Source organism: Balaenoptera physalus, assembly GCF_965194825.1.
Source record: "Balaenoptera physalus genome assembly, contig: HAP1_SCAFFOLD_624, whole genome shotgun sequence".
NCBI lineage: Eukaryota > Metazoa > Chordata > Mammalia > Artiodactyla > Balaenopteridae > Balaenoptera > Balaenoptera physalus.
In genome coordinates this window covers 437,419-458,723 of record NW_028126124.1, presented here as the reverse complement: position 1 = coordinate 458,723, position 21,305 = coordinate 437,419, and the positions used below count along the sequence as shown (strand labels likewise).

The 21,305-nt window shown below is 39.4% G+C and overlaps 1 protein-coding gene and 1 long non-coding RNA gene across 2 annotated transcripts; both read left to right on the top strand.

Moving 5' to 3' along the window:
* The first annotated feature begins 5,903 nt into the window (after positions 1 to 5,903).
* On the top strand, positions 5,904 to 9,479 carry LOC309653586. Its single transcript, XR_014259257.1, has 3 exons — positions 5,904 to 6,195; positions 8,399 to 8,450; positions 9,423 to 9,479. It is a non-coding gene; the product is annotated as an uncharacterized lncRNA (long non-coding RNA).
* Positions 9,480 to 12,747: 3,268 nt separating this feature from the next.
* On the top strand, positions 12,748 to 19,448 carry LOC309653584 (cyclin-Y-like protein 1). The gene is made up of 4 exons (XM_082478484.1): positions 12,748 to 12,895; positions 13,359 to 13,525; positions 16,807 to 16,969; positions 18,526 to 19,448. The coding sequence occupies exons 1-4, from the start codon at positions 12,755 to 12,757 to the stop codon at positions 18,640 to 18,642; spliced, it is 588 nt and encodes a 195-aa protein (XP_082334610.1). The 5' UTR covers positions 12,748 to 12,754; the 3' UTR covers positions 18,643 to 19,448.
* The last annotated feature ends 1,857 nt before the right edge of the window (positions 19,449 to 21,305 follow it).

Below are 21,305 nucleotides of genomic sequence, written 5' to 3'. Positions count from 1 at the left end.
CAGTGACCAATTGAAATAATACCTATGAACATTAAACTGTCAGTAGTGTTTTTTGCTACTTGTTTGTTTTTTTTGTATTTGCATTTTATACCCTTATGTGTGTCAGTGCAGTTTATTGAGGTTGTGAGCCAGCAATGGTAAGGCTTTAATCATAAAGGACAGTTATCTTAAATTTTCAAGCAAGATGAGAGGAAAGTAATCTGCTGGCAGCTAACATATCTAGGCTTTGCTCAGAGGCTTCAATTCTGCCATCCTTTAGTGAACACTAGATGCTGGAAAGTTTGAATAGTTTCAGGAGTAGGCCTGTGGAAGTGTTTCTTTTGTAGGATCGAGCCAGTAGACTGTAAGTTGCTGATACAACTTAAATGAGCCCCCATAGGACTCTAGAGCACATCTAATTAAAAATTTTAAATGTTTTACCAGTAATATTTCCAAAGACAAATCCATATACATTCATAATAGAAAAAAAAGTTTTAATAGAGGAAAACAGGATAAATAGCACCCAAAGCTCTACCAACTAGTCTATATTTTGGTACATTTCCTTACTATTTTTATTCCCCTCATATATATAGATTTTTGGTCAGCATTGACTTTTATTACGTGTAGTGTATGTCATATTATACCCTAATAGTAGTGACCTTAAAAGATAACCTGCTTCGTTTAGAATCAAAGTATTTGAATGAGTGAATTTTCATTTTTCATGCTGTATCTGTTTTTTGAGATTCTAAAATTACACATTAACCAAATAGCTTAAGGACCATATCAGAGTTTTAGTTTAAAACATTTCTAGCTTGAAGGAGAAATTAGTCTTCCAAATAGTGATACTGTTTCAAACATGTTACATCTAGAACTTTTTGTTAATAAGGAATAAGTGGCTTTGCATAAAGCATCTGAAACAAGCAAAATGGTGTTTTATATATGCCATTTGGATATTTCTGATTATTGGATACTGGCAATTTTTATTTAAATGCTCTGTATTTTAAAAAGCATCAACTAGATTTTCTCCGTGCCTCACCTTTCATGTATTTGTGGAGGACATTGATGGGAGAGTGTGACAGCATGGTGAAAACTATTTTATATGAATAGGAGGAAGGAAGGCTCATCTGAATTAGTAAACAAACAAAAACCAAAAACAAAGCCCAGCTTTAAAATTGTTCGTATTCTGTGGTATTAAAGAATGCTACTCTTCCTTCCAGTGGCTTTCAGTGATTGGGATTTGGTTATTGGCCTTACTTTAAGGAAGAGAGTTGTCCTAACATAGTTTAGGCCATTTTAGTATTTGACTATTGCCGTGTTCATGGGCTCTTCACAAATAAATGGATACTTCTAAAGTGTTTTAAAGATAGTTCATTCTCTAGAGGGTCTCAAAAAGTTCTTTGTCACCTATCCAACACCACTGTAGATAAATTCTCACGAATTTGTACCTTTAGTAAGATTTACCTCCAGTTGTAACTGATCTTAAATAATTTCTCAAACACTTGTCGAATCCTAATTTGTCCCAGATTCTGTGCTCAGTAGCTGGAGGTAGGAGAAGAATCTTCCTAACCTGGAGAAGCTTGTTTACTTAAGAGGGTGGTACTATGCAAGCAGCTGAGACCATGGAACAGTTGGTAAATTAGATGTGTGAGTGTGCAGAAAGTGAGAAGTTTTGTGGTGTGCCTGCTGGCAAAGGGATCCTAGAGGCAGATGGGGTCAAGCTTGCTGGGACAGGAGGAAGAAAAAGGCATTGCAGGCAGAGAGCAGCATGGGTGAGGCAGGAGTGTCAAATAACACGTAGAACAGAATTAGTACAATTTTGAAATGAATGGCAAGTATTCTCTGAGGTTCTCACTTGAGTAATGTCATGGCAGTCTTACTTAAACATGAAGTGAGAAGTTAAATTCTCAGAGTTGTTTTATCCGTTTTTTTTGGATGCGAGAGAATCTTTAAGCAGTACCTTTTTGTCCTCCAGATAAGGAAATTGAGGCCCAGAGAGACTTATGGCCCCCAGCTTTTTAGTGATAGAGCAGCCCTGGCATGCCCAGCCTCTGATTGGAAAACGTTTGTTTCGTCACACTGTCTCCTGAACATTTATTATTGGTGTTCATTTACTGCAGTGAAATGCTCCTACATCGGTATTATATAAAGCATTACGTTTTATTGTAGTAAATGAATAGAAATAGGAAATCTCAGCTGCATTTCATTGCTTAAGGAAAAAACCCTGAAATCTTATTCTAAACTTTTTACATTATTATAAAGGTAATTTATAATAGGTGCTTGCCAGGTTTGATTATAGGTACTATATCAAGGCAGCATTTTAGAACCCATTTCTCAAAGCTCGTCTGTGGAAGTCAGAGTATAGAGGTTTCCCATAGAGCCGCACATGATATCACACTCAGGCAGTTCATGGAGTGTAAGAAAAATCTTAATGCTTTATCGTTTGACATTTTAACCAAGGAAAAAAACACACTTGATAGGTTTAACTTACTGTGACATTTTCTTCTATTTCCCTTCCCCTTCAGGTATCTCCAGGGCAGCTTACTAAAAAGTATAGCTCATGCTCAACAATATTTCTAGATGACAGCACGGTCAGCCAGCCTAATCTTAGAACCACAGTAAAATGGTGAGTACAAGTAGGTTGCCAAGGGCTGAGTGACAGACCCCCTTATCGCTAAAAGCATCCTAGCCATACATAATTTCATTCATTTGAATTGTCCTTTTCAGTGATCAGGTTAAAAAACTGGTGTCAACTATAGATTGATTTCAAGGACCTAAATATGAATTTTCAGTTTCCATTTTAATCTTAGAGCGCATGATAGAAGGGAAAGCCAGTTAGCAAATAAGAAATCCCAGAAAAAGTATAAATCTTTATTTGACGCGTTTCTGTTGCTAAGCCATTGTTGAACACAATGAGAAAGAGAGGTGCTTTTGATTGGCTGTTTCTAGAGACAATTATTTCTGTATGAGTTGTAGTCCTCAAACAACGTGCACTACTTTGGAAGCTGCTCTTAGAAGAAGGAACAGCTTGTCCCCTACTGGCACCAAAGCGAAGCTGCATTTAAATTTAATTGGAGTTTGTCAGATTTATCCCACTGTGCTTTTTTTTTTTTCCTGCACTCTTTCTGTATGAAATTTTACTTCTCCTTCCTGTCCCCCAAAGAGGGGGAGAATATATCAAACCAGTCTTAAGAAATACACACTCAAGCTTAATTTCTTTGTAGATGAAATTTGTTCAACTGAGGTTTTAACTTAATAGACACATTTAAGTTTTGTTTATATATATAAATATATCTCCAACACACTGTATCAATCACAGCAGAGAACAATAAAAGAGGTGAGGTTTCGGAAACATGGCTGTGGTCAGGCTTATACTTAAGGAGACACGAACAGTGTCATGATGATGGAAACTATTCTTTAATTTCTGGGAGCACCTCATAGTCCACAATTGGAGATGCACTTTCAAAACACCCTAATGATGAACCTTTCAAGCTTATTTAAGAGAAAAAAACCAAACGGGATGCAGAGCTTCTTGCCTCCTCCCTCGCGGTTGTCCACGAAACATTAACATCTCCTTACGATATGAATGTTGATTTTCCAGAACACAGTTTGGGAAATGCTATTTGAAAATATTAATGTCCTTATCCTTAATTTTATTTGTTGTCTTAATTTTATAAGCTAATTGTATTTTTAATTGGTTTTTAATGTGCCAGCTTTTTTTTTAGCTATTTAAATTATCAGTAACTTCTACTTTAATTAAAGACAGCAAGTTCACAGTCATAATAATGTAACTTTCCTCTCTTGCTTACAATAATAGTTGCAGTCAAGTCATGTTTCAGCAAAAACTGAGCCCCATCTCTAAAGTCCTGAGTTTGGGCACTTATCACATAATCACTCAATGTTTTTCTTCAGCCAAGACACTGAATCTGTGGGTACAAAAACCACTCTACTTTGGCTAGAGTCGCAGCTTCTTTTGAATTCAAAAGAGTCTGATGTCCAGTATATAATTCAAAAGTACTTTGAAGGTTAACCTTGCTCAGGGACTTCCCTGGTGGTGTAGTGGTTTAAGAATCTGCCTGCCAACGCAGGGGACACAGGTTCGAGCCCTGGTCCGGGAAGATCCCACATGCCGCAGAGCAATTAAACCCGTGCGCCACAACTACTGAGCCTGTGCCGTAGAGCCCGCGAGCCACAACTACTGAGCCCGTGTGCCACAACTACTGAAGCCCACGCACCTAGAGCCCGTGCCGTGCAACAAGAGAAGCCACCACAGTGAGAAGGCCGCGCACCACGACAAAGAGCAGCCCCCGCTCTTGGCAACTAGAGAAAGCCCGCGCGCAGTAACAAAGACCCCATGCAGCCCAAATTAAGTAAAATTAAATAAAATTTAAAAAAAAAAAAAAAAAAGATGAACCTTGCTCAGACAAGGTTTCATCCTTTTTTTTTCCCGACCTAGTCTAATTTTTGGAAGTACAGTAAATTTTAATTTGCTCTCATGAAGTTTTAGAAATGATCATTCATCACATTCATTATTGGTGAAATAAAGGTTTACTGAGAAAATTAATAGGGACAATTGGCTTTTAGGAATGATTTTGAAAATGTTTATCATGGGGTTAGTTTTCAGTGGGGTAGTTGTTCTCAGTGGGGTAGGTGAGCCTTATTAGAATCACTTATGCAACTTTTCAAGATATATGTTTCTGGATGCACAAAGTCCACCCGCCTGCCCCCGCCTCCAAGACACAGTGTCTGTGTGTCTGTCTGTCTGTCTGTCTCTCTCTCACCCACGCACACACACCTGTTGACAAGATGGGGAATGATGTGAAGCATGATTATATGGACAAAAGCATCCCGAGTGATTCTCCGATCTTAACCCTAACTCATTCATCCCTAAACTTTGCTGCACGCTGCAGTCATCTGGGGATGTTTAAAAACAGTCCTGATGCCCAAGTCATACCCAGTGCCGGTTAAATCAGAACATCTTGAAGCAGAAGCCAGGCAGTCTTTAAAGCTTCTCAGATGATCCCAGTGTGCAGCTGAGCTTGGGAGCCACTATTTGGTTAGAGGGCAGGAGAAAGAGAACTGCTTCTGATAATTAGTGGGACCTTAGGTAAGTCAGTTTTAAGCCTTGGTTCCCTTATCTGTAAAATGGGTTGTTTAATTAAATGTCATCTACGGTTCAGTGGTCCTTTCCATCATAAAACTTCTAATGCTGTGATTTTAAAATCAATTTGAAGATGAAACTTGGAAGCACTATAGAAGTATCCATCTTTGATGCTAACGGTGTTACAGGCCTTTATACAAGTGCTAAGATTCTATAGACCTATTCTAAAATTCAGATTTGCCTTCCCTCAATTATTTTGAGTTTCATTTTAGACACTGAGAACAAAGGGGAGCATATAACTTAACCAGAGAACCCCTTTGTTGCCTAATATACAACATCTGTGAATAACTTAGGAATATAGTAACTTAAAAAAGACTACCTAAGGACTTGTATCTATCTGTTCGTTAATACTTTATTTAAAATAATTTGGAAATACCTGTCATTAATAGGATACTGTGTAGTATTATGCTGTCTTATTAGCACTGCTTATTTCAGGATAGCTAGACCTATCATCAGTTTTGTGGCTATAAAATTTTGCTATTAAATTTTCTAATAATTATGTAAAAGTGATTTGAAATCATTTTGGTATAGAGCACTTTTATTATTTACTTTTAGGGAAATAATGGAAAACGGATGGGTAGGTGGATAGCGAACTAAATCAACTGAAATGCAGGGGCTAACAAAACAACCACACACACACACACACAGCCCCACACACAAACTACTATATGGCTTAAATTTAAGCATGTGTATAGATAGATATAACTTGTACAGGACAGAAGGTTTTGTGGGTAGAAGGACAAATGACAGGGGACGTATGTAATAATTTATATATTATAATAATCAACCAAAACATGCCTTCTAACAGCATATCTAGCATTTTGGGTCTCCTAATTTTGCTAAAAGCTGAAGAACCTAAAACAAGGGGGAAAGCACCCATGTGGTACTGTTCTGAATTCGAGGATTTCGGGGCCACTGGGCCTCTGGAAGGTCTTCCCTCCTTGCTAACCCCTTTTTAAAAATGTCTTCAGGCCTGATATGATAAAAATCAGTTATTACAATGTATTTTTTTTCCTCCACAGTATGACCTTAGCAATATATTACCACATCAAGAACAGGTGAGCTCTTTTAAAACCTATCTTGTTATTCCAGCTAATTAATTTACAAGGTATCAAGTTTAGTGTTAGGTAATAACTATAGATGTTACTGGCATAAGCTTTTATTATTAGAGTGCTTTTATTACAATATAGAAGTGAATCATTTATTTTTCTCTTAAGACCCTTAATTCTTAGGTTACTGAGCATCCCAAAGAGTATTTGTTTATATGGGTTATATTGATAATTTACTGTATTAGAAATTGAAATTGAGAATTTAAAAAATTAAATTCATTGTATGTTAAAACAGGGTTTGCCTTAGCACTACTGAAATTTTGAGCTAGATAATGCTTTGTTGTGGGGTGTCGTCCTGTGTGTTATAGGATATATAGCAGCACCCTTGGCCTCTACTCACTAGATGCCAGTAGCACCTTCTTCCCTCCACATTACGACAACCAAAACTGTCTCCAGCCATGGCCAGAAGTCCCCTGGGGGACGAAATCACCCCTGATTGGGAACCCCAGTGTTCAACATAAGTCATTTTTTTTTTAATGAAAAATAACTATTTTCCACAACAAAAAATATTGAGAGAAAAGTATCTCCTCAATAGAAGACAGCTGATTCTCATATCTATTCTGTCTTCAGTCATTTGTTTTGAAGAAACAATATGAAGAAGATCCAGCCGCTTGCAGATATATAGTTGGAAAAAGATGTATTTTTAAAGTCTTCAGATAATTTGGTATATTCTTTGATACTGTACCAAAAGTCTGCATGTGCTAGTTTCTTAAATTAGTTAAAATGGAATTCTAAATCATATCAATGAACTTGTAATAAATACTATGTTAAATTAATACCCATTGATCTGTCATGCATACTGAGTAGATCTTTTTACCTGTACCTGACTTTATAATATTATACATTGGTCATTTGGAAAGTATTGGTTCACATTTCTTTAGACAGTGTCAAAAACTCACTTTTGTTAGTATCACCACCAGTCTTACCAGAAAAGTCTTTTAAGTGTTGAGAAGTTGTCAAGTTCACAATAAAAGGTAGAAGTTTTCCAAAACTCCTGATATTTTTAGCTTGATGGCTTGAATTTTATCATTGGCAACAAATAACTTTAGAGTTATTTTCCTTGAAGTGACAGGCTCACTTTGTTCATTTTTGAAAGAATGACTGTGTCAGTTGTACATTCAAATAACGATGGTGTTCGATGAAAAAAGTGTTTCAAATAAAGATGGTGTTCTATGAAAAAAATGACTTACCGCCAAGTCACAAGTGCTTTTCCTTAACACAGCCATATTTCAGTATGTAAAAGTGCTTAATGCATACTTTCCACTTATTCAGAATATTAAAAAGAAGGACCAAGGTTTAAGAACACTATTAATTTTTACTCTTTTATCAAGGATGTTCTTCAAGCAGATTTTTTAACTGCAAGTGGCAGTGAATAATTGAATGACTTCTAATTCAGTTTGGTACCACTGCCTTGATTCATGCTCAGAAACCAGCAGTTTTACCCACTTTTGCTTTTATACATCCATAGCAAATGTCACACAATGTGAAGGGCAGGTAGTGTCTTAGTATTCTTATAAAAGCAGTTTTGACCTCTTGGGCCTCCTGAAGGAGGGGATAGGGGAGAATCCCAGAGGCCTGCAGACCACATTTAGAGAACCGCTGTTCAAATGAGCGCAGTGTATTAGTGTGGTGAAATTTTAAATTAAAAAGCCTGGTTTCTTTTAAAATAAAAAGACAATTACATTTTTAACTCAAACTATTTAAAAGAGACAAGAAGAAATACACAAGAAGGATATAAAGAACTAAAGAGAAAAAAACGGGAAAAAACCATGAATCTCATATTCACATTGATTGAAGTTAGAAGAATTTATTGCCCACCACCACTGCTTTATAAAATGTTCTTGCATATTCCAGTGTGAGGTTAGAGGAGTGAAAATATATTGGTTTACTAGCATTGCCTGTTAGGGAGGGTCAGTGCTTATAGAGGCAACTCTCGCTGGTTGTTGTAGAAAAGATTTCACAGAACGTGATGTGCTGAGTAAAAATAGGTCAGGAAACCTTTCTAAGGGTGGAATCCAGGAGAAGAATTTATAAAACTGTTTGCTTCGTTGAAGGTTAAGCTTCCTCTACCCCTCTCTCTACTCCTAGCAGATATGTTACTATGATAGTAACTCCTGAATTAATTTTTTAAATGCACATTCTTATTTTATAGAGATGCAGATAGATCCTTGGATATTTTTGATGAGAGATTACATCCACTCACAGTAAGTGTCAGTTTTATTGAAGTGGTATTTTTCTCTTATACAGTTGTGTTTATTTCATGCTGATTTGCTTTGAAATTAATTACTAGAAGAAAATTACTTCCTCCAACTCGAAGTCAAATTCATCTTCCTTTAAGTCTTCTTCCCCACGCCATGTTGTGTCTAGTCATTTTCCCGAAGGCGTGTTGTATAAGGGGTTGATGGATATGAACCGAGTTGCACTTTGTGTGAATAGTGAGCAGGTAAGTAAACATACCCAAGTAACAGAAAATGTATCTTTTTAAAGGATGATGTTCCATAGCATCAAACAATATAAATATTTGTAAATAAACCTAATATGATAAGGCCTCTAAGAAGAAAATTAGAAAACTGTTTACATTTTAAACGAATTAAAATGACAAAGTTTTAAAATTCACTTCTCCGGGTGCTCTGTGGCCACACGTGGCTGGCGACTGCTGTACAGGACAGCACATTCTTAGAGCCTTATGGTTACAGGACACTGGAAATGTGTTTTCAAAGTTGACTACAGAAAAGTATGACATATGGTGATCAGCAAGACTTTTGAGCCTAAAAATATTGGGTTGGCCAAAAAGTTTGTTTGGTTAGTGAATATATTGTTCAATAAAATGCTTGGTGAAAATGAAAACTGTGTCTTTTATTTTTACTTAAAACCAAATGAACTTTTTGGCCAACCCAATAGTTTACATTTGGTTAGAATTCTGTGGGGAGGAACGTGGAAATACATAAATTTTCTGCGGTTGTGCCTGTATTTTTCTTTAATGAATGGTGGTGAGTACTGGATCACTGTGGTATTTTAGGATCCCATTGTTTATATTTAAAAGACTACAAGACATGTCACCCAATCAGAATTATTTTAAGGGGCACGTGGGCCCAAGTGTGAAGACTGCTATCTTAAGGGTACTTTTAAGTATTTTTCTTCCGTGGATACTTAAATTGCATTTTTTCTCCCTTCAGCGAGAAAAGATTCCAGAGGAATACTTCGAGCATGATCCTGAACACAAATTCATTTACGGATTTGTTCATACTCTTTCTAGTGCCGTACAGCTAACTGCTGAAGGTGCAGTAGTAACTTTGGTAAGATATTTTTTCTTTCATAAAGCATCTGTAGAAATTTCTGTCTTGTACACATGGTATGGTCCTGTTTTTCCCAAATGAAAGTAGGTTCCTGAAACGATCATTAGAACTTTATTAAGAGAAACCTATCAAAAGAAAGTAAAGTATACACATTTGAGCTTTAATCATCATTATGATTTAAAACGTTGCCATTGCTTTTCTCATCACAAAACAATTGCTATTAAAGGCAGCAGGAGAGATTTCTGGTTTCTCCTTCCACACCTGAGGGGACACACGCACGCACAGTGCACACACGCACACACAGACGACGCGTGTGGTGGTGGTGGGGCGGGGCAATCACTGAGCGCTCTGGTCCACAGGCAGAAACAGGTTCCGGGCAGTTTGAAGCTGAGTCCCAGACTGCACTGCCTAGGCAGTTCTGATGTGTGTCCTGACTGAGAACTACTGCCCTCAGTTCTCTGTTCCTTGGATAATGGATAATGGTGTTAACCATCCCTGCTGTCCTCTTATTGCCTGCATGTGAAGTTGCCCAGGACTAGGGTGCCAGTAGGACTTCAGAAGGCTTTACTCTAGTTAGCCTGCTAAGCTACAGCTGTGTAAGGACCTTTTTGTCATCCATTCCTAATTCCTATGGTAAGATTTTATCATTTGAATAATAAATCATATTCAAGTGAGAGGTAGTTGGGATTGTTTTACTCCTCCCTATAGCAAACCTGTAGGGGGGAAAGTCAGCTGCGTGGTCTGCAGGGAAGGAATACTTAGGCCACTCACTGCCTGCTCCTATCAAGGCAGAATTTAGGACAGCAGGCTTGTCCTTTTGAAAAGAGACCCCTCAGTGGGTACTGGATCAGACACAGGCCTTTTCTTGGCGCTACGGGCCACTTGGAGTGCTTAGCACATGCTTGAGAGAGGCAGGAATGGTGCTTGCATATGGAGAGCTAGGAAATGCAGGAAGGAGAGTATTTGGGTTGGAAGAGGGGCATTTCTTTGTAGACAAGTTAAGCTTGATGTACCTGCGAGACAGCAGAATGGCAGTGTCTAGTAATCATTTGAATATATGGGATTGGAGCATGAATCTGAGCTAGAGGGAGGGAATTAAGTGTAGCTGTTCAAATGCAGAGAAAGTATGTAAAATAAAAAGTGGGTAGAAGATAGATCCTACTAGGGACTGTCAGCACTTAAGGGACAGATCCCCAGAGGAGTGGCTACAGTGGTAGGAAACCCAGCAGAGAACCCTAAGAGACACCAGGAGAGGTTCAAGAAGGAGAGTATGGTCCAAACGCTAAATGCTACCAAGAAGTTGCTCATGTCATAAATACCATGTCACTGAATACCTACTCTGTGTCACTTTTCTACATGTGGGGGGTGGAGGAGAGAACAAGTTGGATAAATAAAGTTCTTGCCTTTATGGAGCAAGTGTGGAAGACGTAAATTTTTTTTTTTTTTTTTTTTATCAGAGTACAGTTGATTTACAGTGTTGTGTTAGTTTCAGGTGTATAGCAAAGTATAAGTGTTTTTTTTTAATGAGTGTTTTTTAAAAGATGACTATTTCAAGTGGTGGTAAAAACCATGAAGAGAAAGCAAGGTAAAGGGATAAAGTGATTAGAGGGGCTTACTAGAAAGCTCAGGAAGAGCCTCTTTAAAGAGGTAATGTTTGAACCCAGGACCTGGCTGAACTGAGGAAGATCAGGTACGCTGGCATTACGGGCAGAGGGGACAAGTGCAAGGCTCTGAGACAGGAACTTGTTCTGTGTGTTCAAGGAAAAGCAAGGTGGCCATTGTGATCCGAGCGGGGAATGAGGGAAAGAGCATAGGTGATGAGGTCACGGAAGGACAAGGCCGTACCGCACAGGGCCTCGTAACTTGCAGGCCACGGGAAGAAGGTATTTGTTTGATGGGAAACCTCTGGCAGATCTGGAGCAGGCGCATAAAGTACTCTTAATTGAAGAGGCTCTCCTGGCTGCTTTGGGGAGAACAGACTGTAGTCTGTTGGGAGGCAGAGAAGTTAGGCAGTGGCAGCGATACAAGTCAGAAGTGACAGACAGAAAAGCGGTCAGGGTACCAGTGAAGGTAGAGATAACAAGAAGTTCTAACAGATTGGAGCAGGATACACTCAAGTGCAGGTTTTTGGTCTCAGCGACTGGGCGTGTGGCAGTGCTCTTTCATTTATGAGGGAAGGCCTGGGGAGTGGAGCTCTGGGACGAAGAGCTCTGGGTTGTTTGTGCGAAGGCACCGGTGACCACGGCAAGAGTAGTCTCTGTAGAGTGGTAGCAGCAGGAGGCTGACTGAAGTGGGTTAAGGAGAGGATGGGAGATGAGGAGCTGGCCTCAGCCCTGAGGACGCCGTCTAGGGGCAGTAGGGGACAGGCTGGGGACATGGAAGCATTCACACTGGAGGAAGCCTCTGACAGAGAGGGAGAAATTGTTCAAAAGGAGACTAACTGTGGGCACAGTGCTCTGCAGAAGTGAGGTGGGATCAACTTCATTCATAGGAGAGTTAGCTTCAGTGAAAAGAAAGAAATCTCGCTTCCTCCGAGACAGGAGGGCAAGTGGGATAAATGAATATCGGCACGTGTACCAAGTTTGCCAGTACAAAGGTGAGAGGAAGTTGAGAGATTGCCAGTGTCGTTTCAGTGCCTCTGATGAGTCCCATAAAGTAGAGTTGAACCTTGCGGGGAGAGTCGTTCTTAGGGTACTAGAGAGTGCTGAGTTCTTTGGGGAATGGGAGCCGAATTTCACTAAGAACATATAATCTCAATACCCGTGTTTGAAAACACAGTAGAGTTTGGAGGGCATGGGCGAATCTGAGCTGTCAATCTGATAACCCTTCAGAGAGTAAACAGACTCTTTCAAACTGGACATTTTTCTTTTTGTCAAATGGCATATACACTCTTCTACAGAGGTAACAACAAATCACAGCTTACCTCTCTAATCTTTGCTCAGCTGTTAACTCCATCCAGTTCTTTGTAGGGTAGACATTTGATACATGTAAAAGAAACCATGAAATCATCTCACAAACCGGCAGGTTTAGAGGAGCCCCAGGGATACAGACACAGGCAGGTCTTCCCACCTTAAAACCAAAAGAATTGACTAAGCTGCAGATTATGTAAGACAGAAATGAATAATGAAATGATAATGGAGATGTGAAAAATTGGGGCTGTGAAAAGGACTACCCTTTGTATGCATGTGTGTTCCTTCAAAAGGCACTAAAATATGGGAATACTTGACAGTTGTAAAGCCCCTTTGTACTGCCTGTCCTGCTGTGCCACGCAGCAGCCACTGGGAGGCTCTCTTGACCACCAGTTTTTATCTTCAAGTTCATGCCACAAAAGGACTGGTGACTCTGAAGAGAAGGTAAAGATGTGCTCAGTCTTACCAGAATTTTACACCCTCAAGCGTTATGTAAAATCGCCATGCAACCACCACCAGTCTTGTAGTTAACATTGCACGTGATAGGCACTCAAGCATTTACTGAACAGTTGAAGTCGACACTGGGCTGTATGTGCTGCCCTTGACAAGTGGGAAGGTAATAATACAATGCGTGTCTTTAGAATGCCCTTTGCTGAGATGTCCTTTCATTCCTGTGACCAAAATTGGGTTGGAAATTCACACGGGCAGAGTAGAAATATCAGACTCACAGAAATATCTGACTTACAACTGTGACCTGGCCTCTGGCCTTGGCTTGGCTGAGCAAAGTCTTTGTAGAACCTAGGAATAAAAGGGGTGTCAAAAAGAGATGAAATCTGTCATTCCTAACAATTCTTATCACAGCACTTAAACTGAACGAAAATCAAAGATCAGTGCTCTACTTTTGCAGGTTTACTTAGAAAGGCTTTTAACTTATGCTGAGATCGACATTTGCCCCACTAACTGGAAAAGAATTGTTTTGGGAGCCATTCTTCTTGCCTCCGAGTTTTGGGACGATCGGGCTGTATGGAATGTGGACGACTGCCAGATCCTCAAGGACGTTACAGTTGAGGACATGTGAGTTTGTAAGGTTACCGTGAACTTTCTAACCATTTTCCAATACCTCATTTGCTCTCATAAAGTTTACATTTTTAAGAAATGTTACATTTTAAGAAAGGTTACCTTGTGCAGAGAGCTGAAATAGACATAAAATTACAGCCTTCTTTCTATCTAGCTGTAGTATAACAATTTGTATTTCCCCTCATTCATTGGTAGGTCTTGATGTGTTATTGTTGTAATATTCTGCTTGAGAAATTGAAATTATTTTTCTGGTGGTTTTTGCCAAACATTTTACAAGCTCACTACCAGAGCAACATGGTACAGTAAGTAACTTGACAGCTTTCTTAAAGCTGTCTACCAGGTCCAGTCCATTTTTAAGGGGCACATGCCTGGTCTTTGAAGCAAGTGGCCACTGTTAAGGTCTTAGGGCCTCTAGACTACTGACAGGTTATAATTTCAACCTGAGTCACACATTGTGTATTTGCTTTTGCTGGTCTTTTTCTCCTTTTTATCTGAGGTTCTGTTGTTACAGAAACTATGATGTACAGGTAGCCACATATAAAGGTTTCAGATCCCTGTGTTCCTGTCTCCTCCCCTAAAGTCTGCTGAGCTAGGAAACACCTACCTCTCAGGTCGTCCGGGAAGCGTCCCTGGGGCCTCACCCAGGGCACTCAGCAAACACAGCGGCACTTTGTGGGGCCTTGAGTTAACTAGGCAGGTTCTCCTCACAGATGGCACGCTCACATTGGCATGAAACGCCAGGCTTCCAATCTGGCTCTGGTGAAGGGCCCCAAGGGTGGGAAGCAGGATGAGCCAGAGAGGTAATTCCAGCAGACTCTCGAAGTGCCCGCTTGACAGTGAACCTGTCTTTGTGGGTGGCATTCAGGAAAATGTGAAAGGACACCTCTTGATTATATTGGACAGCAGCGGCCGATCAAGATGGCAGGCAGGGGCAAGAGTTTGTTTTTGTTACCTTTGCCCCTTACCCTAGATAATTCACAATTACCAAAGTGCATATTTACAGCTGAAGCGAGGAAAGCTGTGACTAAGAGAAGGGACCAGTGACTGTCAGTAGCTGTCAAAGTGGCTTTTGGTGAAAATGCCCACTTTGGTGATCATGTAAACCAGGTGGTCGTGGTGATATTGCTGGTAGCAATCTTAGCAAACAGTGGAACAGCAGATAATGAATTTGAAATGAATAGAAGTACTTTTGGAAGTTGCAGAAACTAAAGTGACGTTGACCAACACTATCATCAGTCTTTGAACTGGTCCCTTGAAGGAAGGAAAATTTGTAATCGTGAACACCATCCCTGCCATGATGGCAGCTGAAATTTTCTCAGAATCTGCAGCTGAGCTGACTGGGGCTCTGGTTCCAGGTACAACATCCGAGAACATGCAGGGAAACGTGTGGGTGTTCATAGACATTGAGCCCCGGAGCATTGGCGGCACTGTCCAGCTATGAAGAAACTAATTCTAAACAACGCTTTTCTGTGTAGAACGGAGAATCACCAGGAGTTATGTTTATAATAGGCTGCTTTTGTTTATGATCTTTGGGAGTTGGAAAGCATTACAACAAAGTGTTTAATACACATTTGTTTCATCCCTCTGCTGTTGACTACTATTTGTAATGGTCTCATTTTGAGTCTGAATTGAAAAATTGCTGTCTATCAGCTTTTCCTTAAAACTTTCTAACATCTCTGTGTCTTGTTAAATATATATTTCCCTTCAAAAGAGTAAGTTAAACTGAGCAGCTGCTGTTCAGACAGTTTGCTGCGCCTGTAAGTGGTAGGCTCTTCAGCCACCTAGCCATTTACAAACAGCAAAAAACACAGAAGATGCATATTCTGTAGGCATAATGCTTTTCTTCAGTGATTAAAGCTCTATTAATAGACATGTTAATCCTATGAAGTACTGTATTTCCACACAATTAAAATGTATTAGTGGAGAAAATATAAAAGGGATAGTGAAGTGCATTTATTCCTGTAGTAAATTAAGTCCTGATTAGCTGATTATCAAAACATTATCTGATTTACATTTCTATAGACTTCTGGCCGTATGAACAGGAAATTAATTTTGGAAGTAGGTTCAGTTAGGTTTAAAGTTCAACAAATGAGAAACCTCATTTCTGCTCATACTCTGCTCTCCATACAGGAGAACATGGAGCATTTGTTGATTTATCCAATGGATAAAATATTAACACTTGAAAACCAAGAAACCAAATGTATGGTAAAATAAGCCACTTGCATGTTTGTTTGGGTATTTATCATTTTTATCTAATCAACTCTCTAAAGTGATTGCTGTGAAAAGTGGTAAGATTTACTCTAACTTTATATTTATTTACTTAAACATTTGGCAAGCAAATGGCTGGATATGGTCATATAGCAGAAGCCTGCTCCCAGCACTCTACTTTCCCACTTCATTGAATTCGCCCTCTGTGGGCGTGTGCAGTCTGTCCTGGCAAGGGGCGGTAGGTCTGAACATTCTGGGCTGCTCTCCTAACACCGGGGGCAACAACTGCTCTATCAGAGGTCGTATCGTAAAGTGGGTTTAGTCTAGCTGAGACATAATCTTACTGCCTTCCTAAGCTTAAAAAGTGCATCCTGTCCTGTCATGGTGACGACAACTCACCCTAGTAAGGTTTTAAGGTGAACAGAAACTTGCATTATGCCCTTTGACACAGCCCCATGCACGGGGTGGGGGTGGGGGTGGGGGGATTCCCTTTCCCATCGAATGTAGCTTATTTATTTATTTACTTGAGATGAATCCTTGTTGCCTCAAGAGTTTTCCCCCCTCAGAGATAATAGCAGTGGCTCTCGATGGATCCATTTGTTGCCGTGGTGATGTGCCCACTCCTTTTGTTGGCTCGTCTCTACTTCAGTAAGCCCCTTCCTGTCACCAGCCCGGTGAAAATGTCTGCAAGTTCTTCAGAGCTAATAAACAGCATACATCATTCCTTTCAACTGATCACTAGAGCGGGGCCTCGTGAGTGAGTGTGGAGCATGAATCGTACAGCTGCACTAATGGAACTCTGAAGAATGAGCCCCTGAGTCAGCAGCATGAGTGCATAAGAGGGCCATGACCTCTTCCCCCTTGTCCCAGACTCAAAGTGCTGGGACGCAGAAAGGACCACAAATAGCTGTACCTTGTTTGCACATTAGGGTATTAATCCAGCTGGGTAGCCATTATTGGTTTCAAAACAGTATTTAGAGCCATCCTAGTAGCTCAGAATGGTATTTTTGAAGATAGCCCAGTTGACTAAAATTGTCCTGTGTTGGTTTTGTCTTCTCCTCCTCCCCCAGGAATGAGATGGAAAGGCACTTCGTGGAGCTACTTCAGTTTAATATTAATGTTCCTTTCAGTGTGTATGCCAAATACTACTTTGACCTTCGCTCCTTAGCAGATGACAACAACCTGAATGTTCTATTCACTCCTCTTAGCAAAGAAAGAGCACAGAACTTAGAGGTAAGGCTGTGAAATCACTAACTGGGGTTTTCTGTCAGCCACCGAAGCCACACCTGTAGCTAAATTATATTAAGCAGTGATTAGGAAAATGGAAAGCTGTTAACAGTTTGAAGAGCTTATTGACCCGTTGGCATCATATTTCCTGTGTCTTTTATGGTTTATACAGGGATCCCACATTATAAAAAAAAAAATTGTCTCTTCTGTAACCATAATTCAGAATACTTTCAATCATATTTAATCTGTTCTTAATGGTTTTCCATTTGAACCTCTACACTTACATATAACCATACATGAATAATTTCTTAAAATTGTATCCCTAATCAGATGTACCTACAGAATCTACTTACCACTCTTAACTGTCTGTTTTTTTTTTAATAATTGATGTTTTGGACTATTTCTACTGTCTTGATATTTTTAATAAATAAATAAATGTATTTATTTATTTATGGCTGCATTGGGTCTTCGCTGCTGCACGCGGGCTTTCTCTAGCTGCGGCGGGCGGGGGCTGCTCTTCATTGCGGTGCGCAGGCTTCTCATTGCAGTGGCTGCCCTTGTTGCAGAGCACGGGCTCTAGAGCGCAGGGTCAGTAGTTGTGGCGCACGGGCTTAGTTGCTCCTCGGCATGTGGGATCTTCCCGGACCAGGGCCCAAATCCGTGTCCCCTGCATTGGCAGGCGGATTCTTAACCACTGCGCCAGCAGGGAATTCCCTCTTAACTGTTTTTTACTCAGCTTGCAGTTCGTGTGTGTGTGTGTGTGTGTATGTGTGTGTGTGTGTGTGTGTGTGTGTGTATCACAGTTCAGTCCCATGAGTTTATTAGACAAAGCATCCGTGGCTAACCTGAGAGACCTATACTTGGAAGGTATAATGTGGATTCAGATACTGGATGTAGAAAGTACATGAGTTTTTAATATAAATGGTAACGTACATGGAACAACGTAATACTTATGGCTTATGATTTTTGGTGGGTATACAGCAAAATTCACAACTGAAATGAACACATTTAAAATTGATACTTTCTGTGGTACCTTGGTGGTACTTTAGAATAAGATGTTTTTCTACCATAATTTATGTGCAAGTGAAATAGCACCTTTCAGCGCTTGTCATTAGACCTCTCCTACCTTCAGCACATACCTACCTGATTAAAATTTTCTTAGAGTATGTAATAACTAATGAAAACTGAAGAGAAGTTGAATAGCTGAGTAAACACTGATTTTGCCCAAGTGTATGTCCATTACGTTTAAGGATCACGTGTGTAGGTAACAGATGATATTGCTATTAGGAGCCTATCATTAGGAACCCAATTTTTAAGTAACTCTAAGTTATTAGGGCAAGTTACCCCTTGCCCCAGCAATCTAATCATAGCCCTTAAAGGTTATTACCTTAGGGAACTGTCAGTTAGTGTAGATATCAGCTATCCAAAGTAGCAGTAACTATGAACTTATCTAAACGAATGGAGATGTGTGGCTTATCAATGATGCTTTTTTTGTTTTTTTAAGGTCCGAACATTTTTTCCCCCCTAATTATACCTATGTTCTACCTGATTGACTTTCCTAGGCCATTTCCAGATTGTGTGACGACAAATACAAAGACGTGTGTAGAGCTGCTATGAGAAGGTCTTTCAGCGCTGATCATTTCATTGGTATTCGGCGCTCCAATGCCATCCTCTCTTAAGGGAGAAGTGAGGGGTTGTAACATCATAAACCCCTCGAAACAAAGACTGGAGAAATATCACCTCTCCTGCTCAGAAACCAGCAAAGTTAGTATTTTCACCTTAAAGAAAGACATTGAATTCAAGAGACTCATGGACAAGCGAAGATTATGCTCATAGGAAAGAACGGGACCTCGTCAATGTAACACGCTCTTCTGTCCTTTTTATTGTAAACAGAGTTACAAAAACCACTCCAAAGCTAAAAGCTCCCAATCCACGCACAGATATCTGCTCCCAATCCACGCACAGATATCTGATAGCTGTGAGCTATGTGACGTTTTTTAATTAATAGTTTAAATTTTTAGACTTTAAAGACACTAGCTATATAACTTCTATGTTTTTCTTACCTCACTGTCCCATACTGCTGCATATTCCTTTAGAATCAGTGCAGTATTACCATCAAAAAATGGGACTCCAAAAAAAAAAAAAAGTAAAAAAACAAAAAAAGAAAAAAAAACAAAAAAACAAAAAAAAAACAAAAAAGAAAAAAAAAGAAAAAAAAAAACAAAAAAGAAAAAAAAAACAAAAAAAAAAACCAAAAAAAAACCATGGGACTCCTAACAACTCATAAAGCCAAACTTCGGAACAGACTGTTGTAGCATCGTTAGGTTTTGCAGGGTTCTTCCTCCCTACTATATCATTGAAGCTGCTAGTCATTATTGGCAATCAATTTAAACCAAAAAGCTGCTGAATAACACATGTCATCCAAATTCTTTGCAGGCAGTACTTATTAGCATATTAGCATGTTTGCGATCATAAACAGAGAAAGTAGGTTATTTCCTTCTATTGGGTCCGTGCTGCATTTCTTGTTAACTATAATGGTGCTTCTGATTTTGTGATGATTTTCCTCTTTGTTATGTACTTGTGTTAAAGGATATTTTCATAATTCCAGCCAACATGGTGGTCCAGTAATTAACAAGCCGGTGATGAAATAGAAGGTGTCCCAAAAGTCTTAGAACAATTTTAAGCTTTAATATAGTGTGCTTGGATACTCCAGAACAGTGTCGCAGAAGTATAAATGCTAGACTGGCAAAACATCACTTGAAACTTTAATCGAATTTCTTCTAAACTCATTTACTTTTGTACATTTTAAACATTAAGCTTTTATTTTTTTATTTTTTATTTTTTTAAATGAATTAATTTATTTAATGGCGTGTTGGGTCGTTTCTGTGTGAGGGCTTTCTCTAGTTGTGGCAAGCGGGGGCCACTCTTCATCGCGGTGCGCGGGCCTCTCACTGTCGCAGGCTCTCTTGTTGGGGACACAGGTTGGAGCCCTGGCTTGGGAAGGCCCGTGAGCCACAATTACTGAGCCTGCGCGTCTGGAGCCTGTGCTCCGCAACAAGAGAGGCCGCGATAATGAGAGGCCCGCGCACCGCGATGAAGAGTGGCCCCCGCTTGCCACAACTAGAGAAAGCCCTCGCACAGAAACGAAGACCCAACACAGCCATAAATAAATAAATACATAAATTTTAAAAAATAAAAAATAAAACAATAAACGCTTAACGTTTAAAATTTACAAAACTAAATGAGTTTAGAAGAAATTCGATTAAACTTTCAAATGATGTTTCGTAAGTTTGTGGCATTTATACTTCTACAAGTATCAAAGCTTAAAATTGCACTAAGACTTGAGGGGATACCTCCCCTCCTCTTTTTAAAATAGTCCTTTGCAAGGCTGGGCTGCTTACCTGCTTGATCACCTAAGTTTCTTTTTTCTAGATTTGGTGAAGGAATTATGAACAACAGTGTTAATTCACATGTAATAAATTGAAAAGAACTGGACCCTAGTAGTAGTGACAGGAGAGTAAGTGATACGAAACAGCTTTTCTATCCTGTGTGTTAACCTGGCTGTAGGTGTCTCACTTCAAGTTCTATGTAAGAGGAAACATATAAACCTTAGGAACCCTTACCTCAGGCTTTAAAAGGCAGGGAGGTCCAGTAATCAGTCTTTTTGGAGATTGGTAACGATGTCACCTAAACTTGAAATATTAAAAAAAAAAAAAAAAAAAAGTGTTCTCAACTATGTGAAATCTTTCTCCTCCTACCTTCTCAAATGTAATCCTAGGAATTTTGCCTGTAAACAAAGCATTTCTGGGCCAGAAGTACTTTCTCTCTTTATAGCAAGGCTTCACATTATACTGAGTGCTGCAGGTTCCATCATTTTTAAGGGACAGAGACATAAATGATAAATTATGGTATATAAAATACTACAATCTACCACCTCAAAAAATATTGTTTATGGAGTTTGGAGCTTGGAAATTCAAGTACTGATTGCAGTTTTATTTTGAAAAGAATGCTACAACTTATGTGGTTTTTCTTCCTCATGTTTATATTAAAAGAAAAGCTAATAAACTCTGTTTTAATTAAAATATATGGCTACTGTGTTTGTAACACTTCTCACTGTTCACATAACATTACAACTCTGCCTAACTCAAATGTTTTCAGTCAGCTCTGATAGTCGGGCCTTAAAGCATTTTCCAACTAACCATTCATAAGTTGTTTTGACCCCTGCCTTTAGTTAAGATGTAGACATTTATTTCTTAAGCTTACGCTCTTTTCAACCTGAAGATAATCTAGTCCACTTAAAATCACTGGCTACAGTGCTCAGTGGCATAATGCATTAGATGGC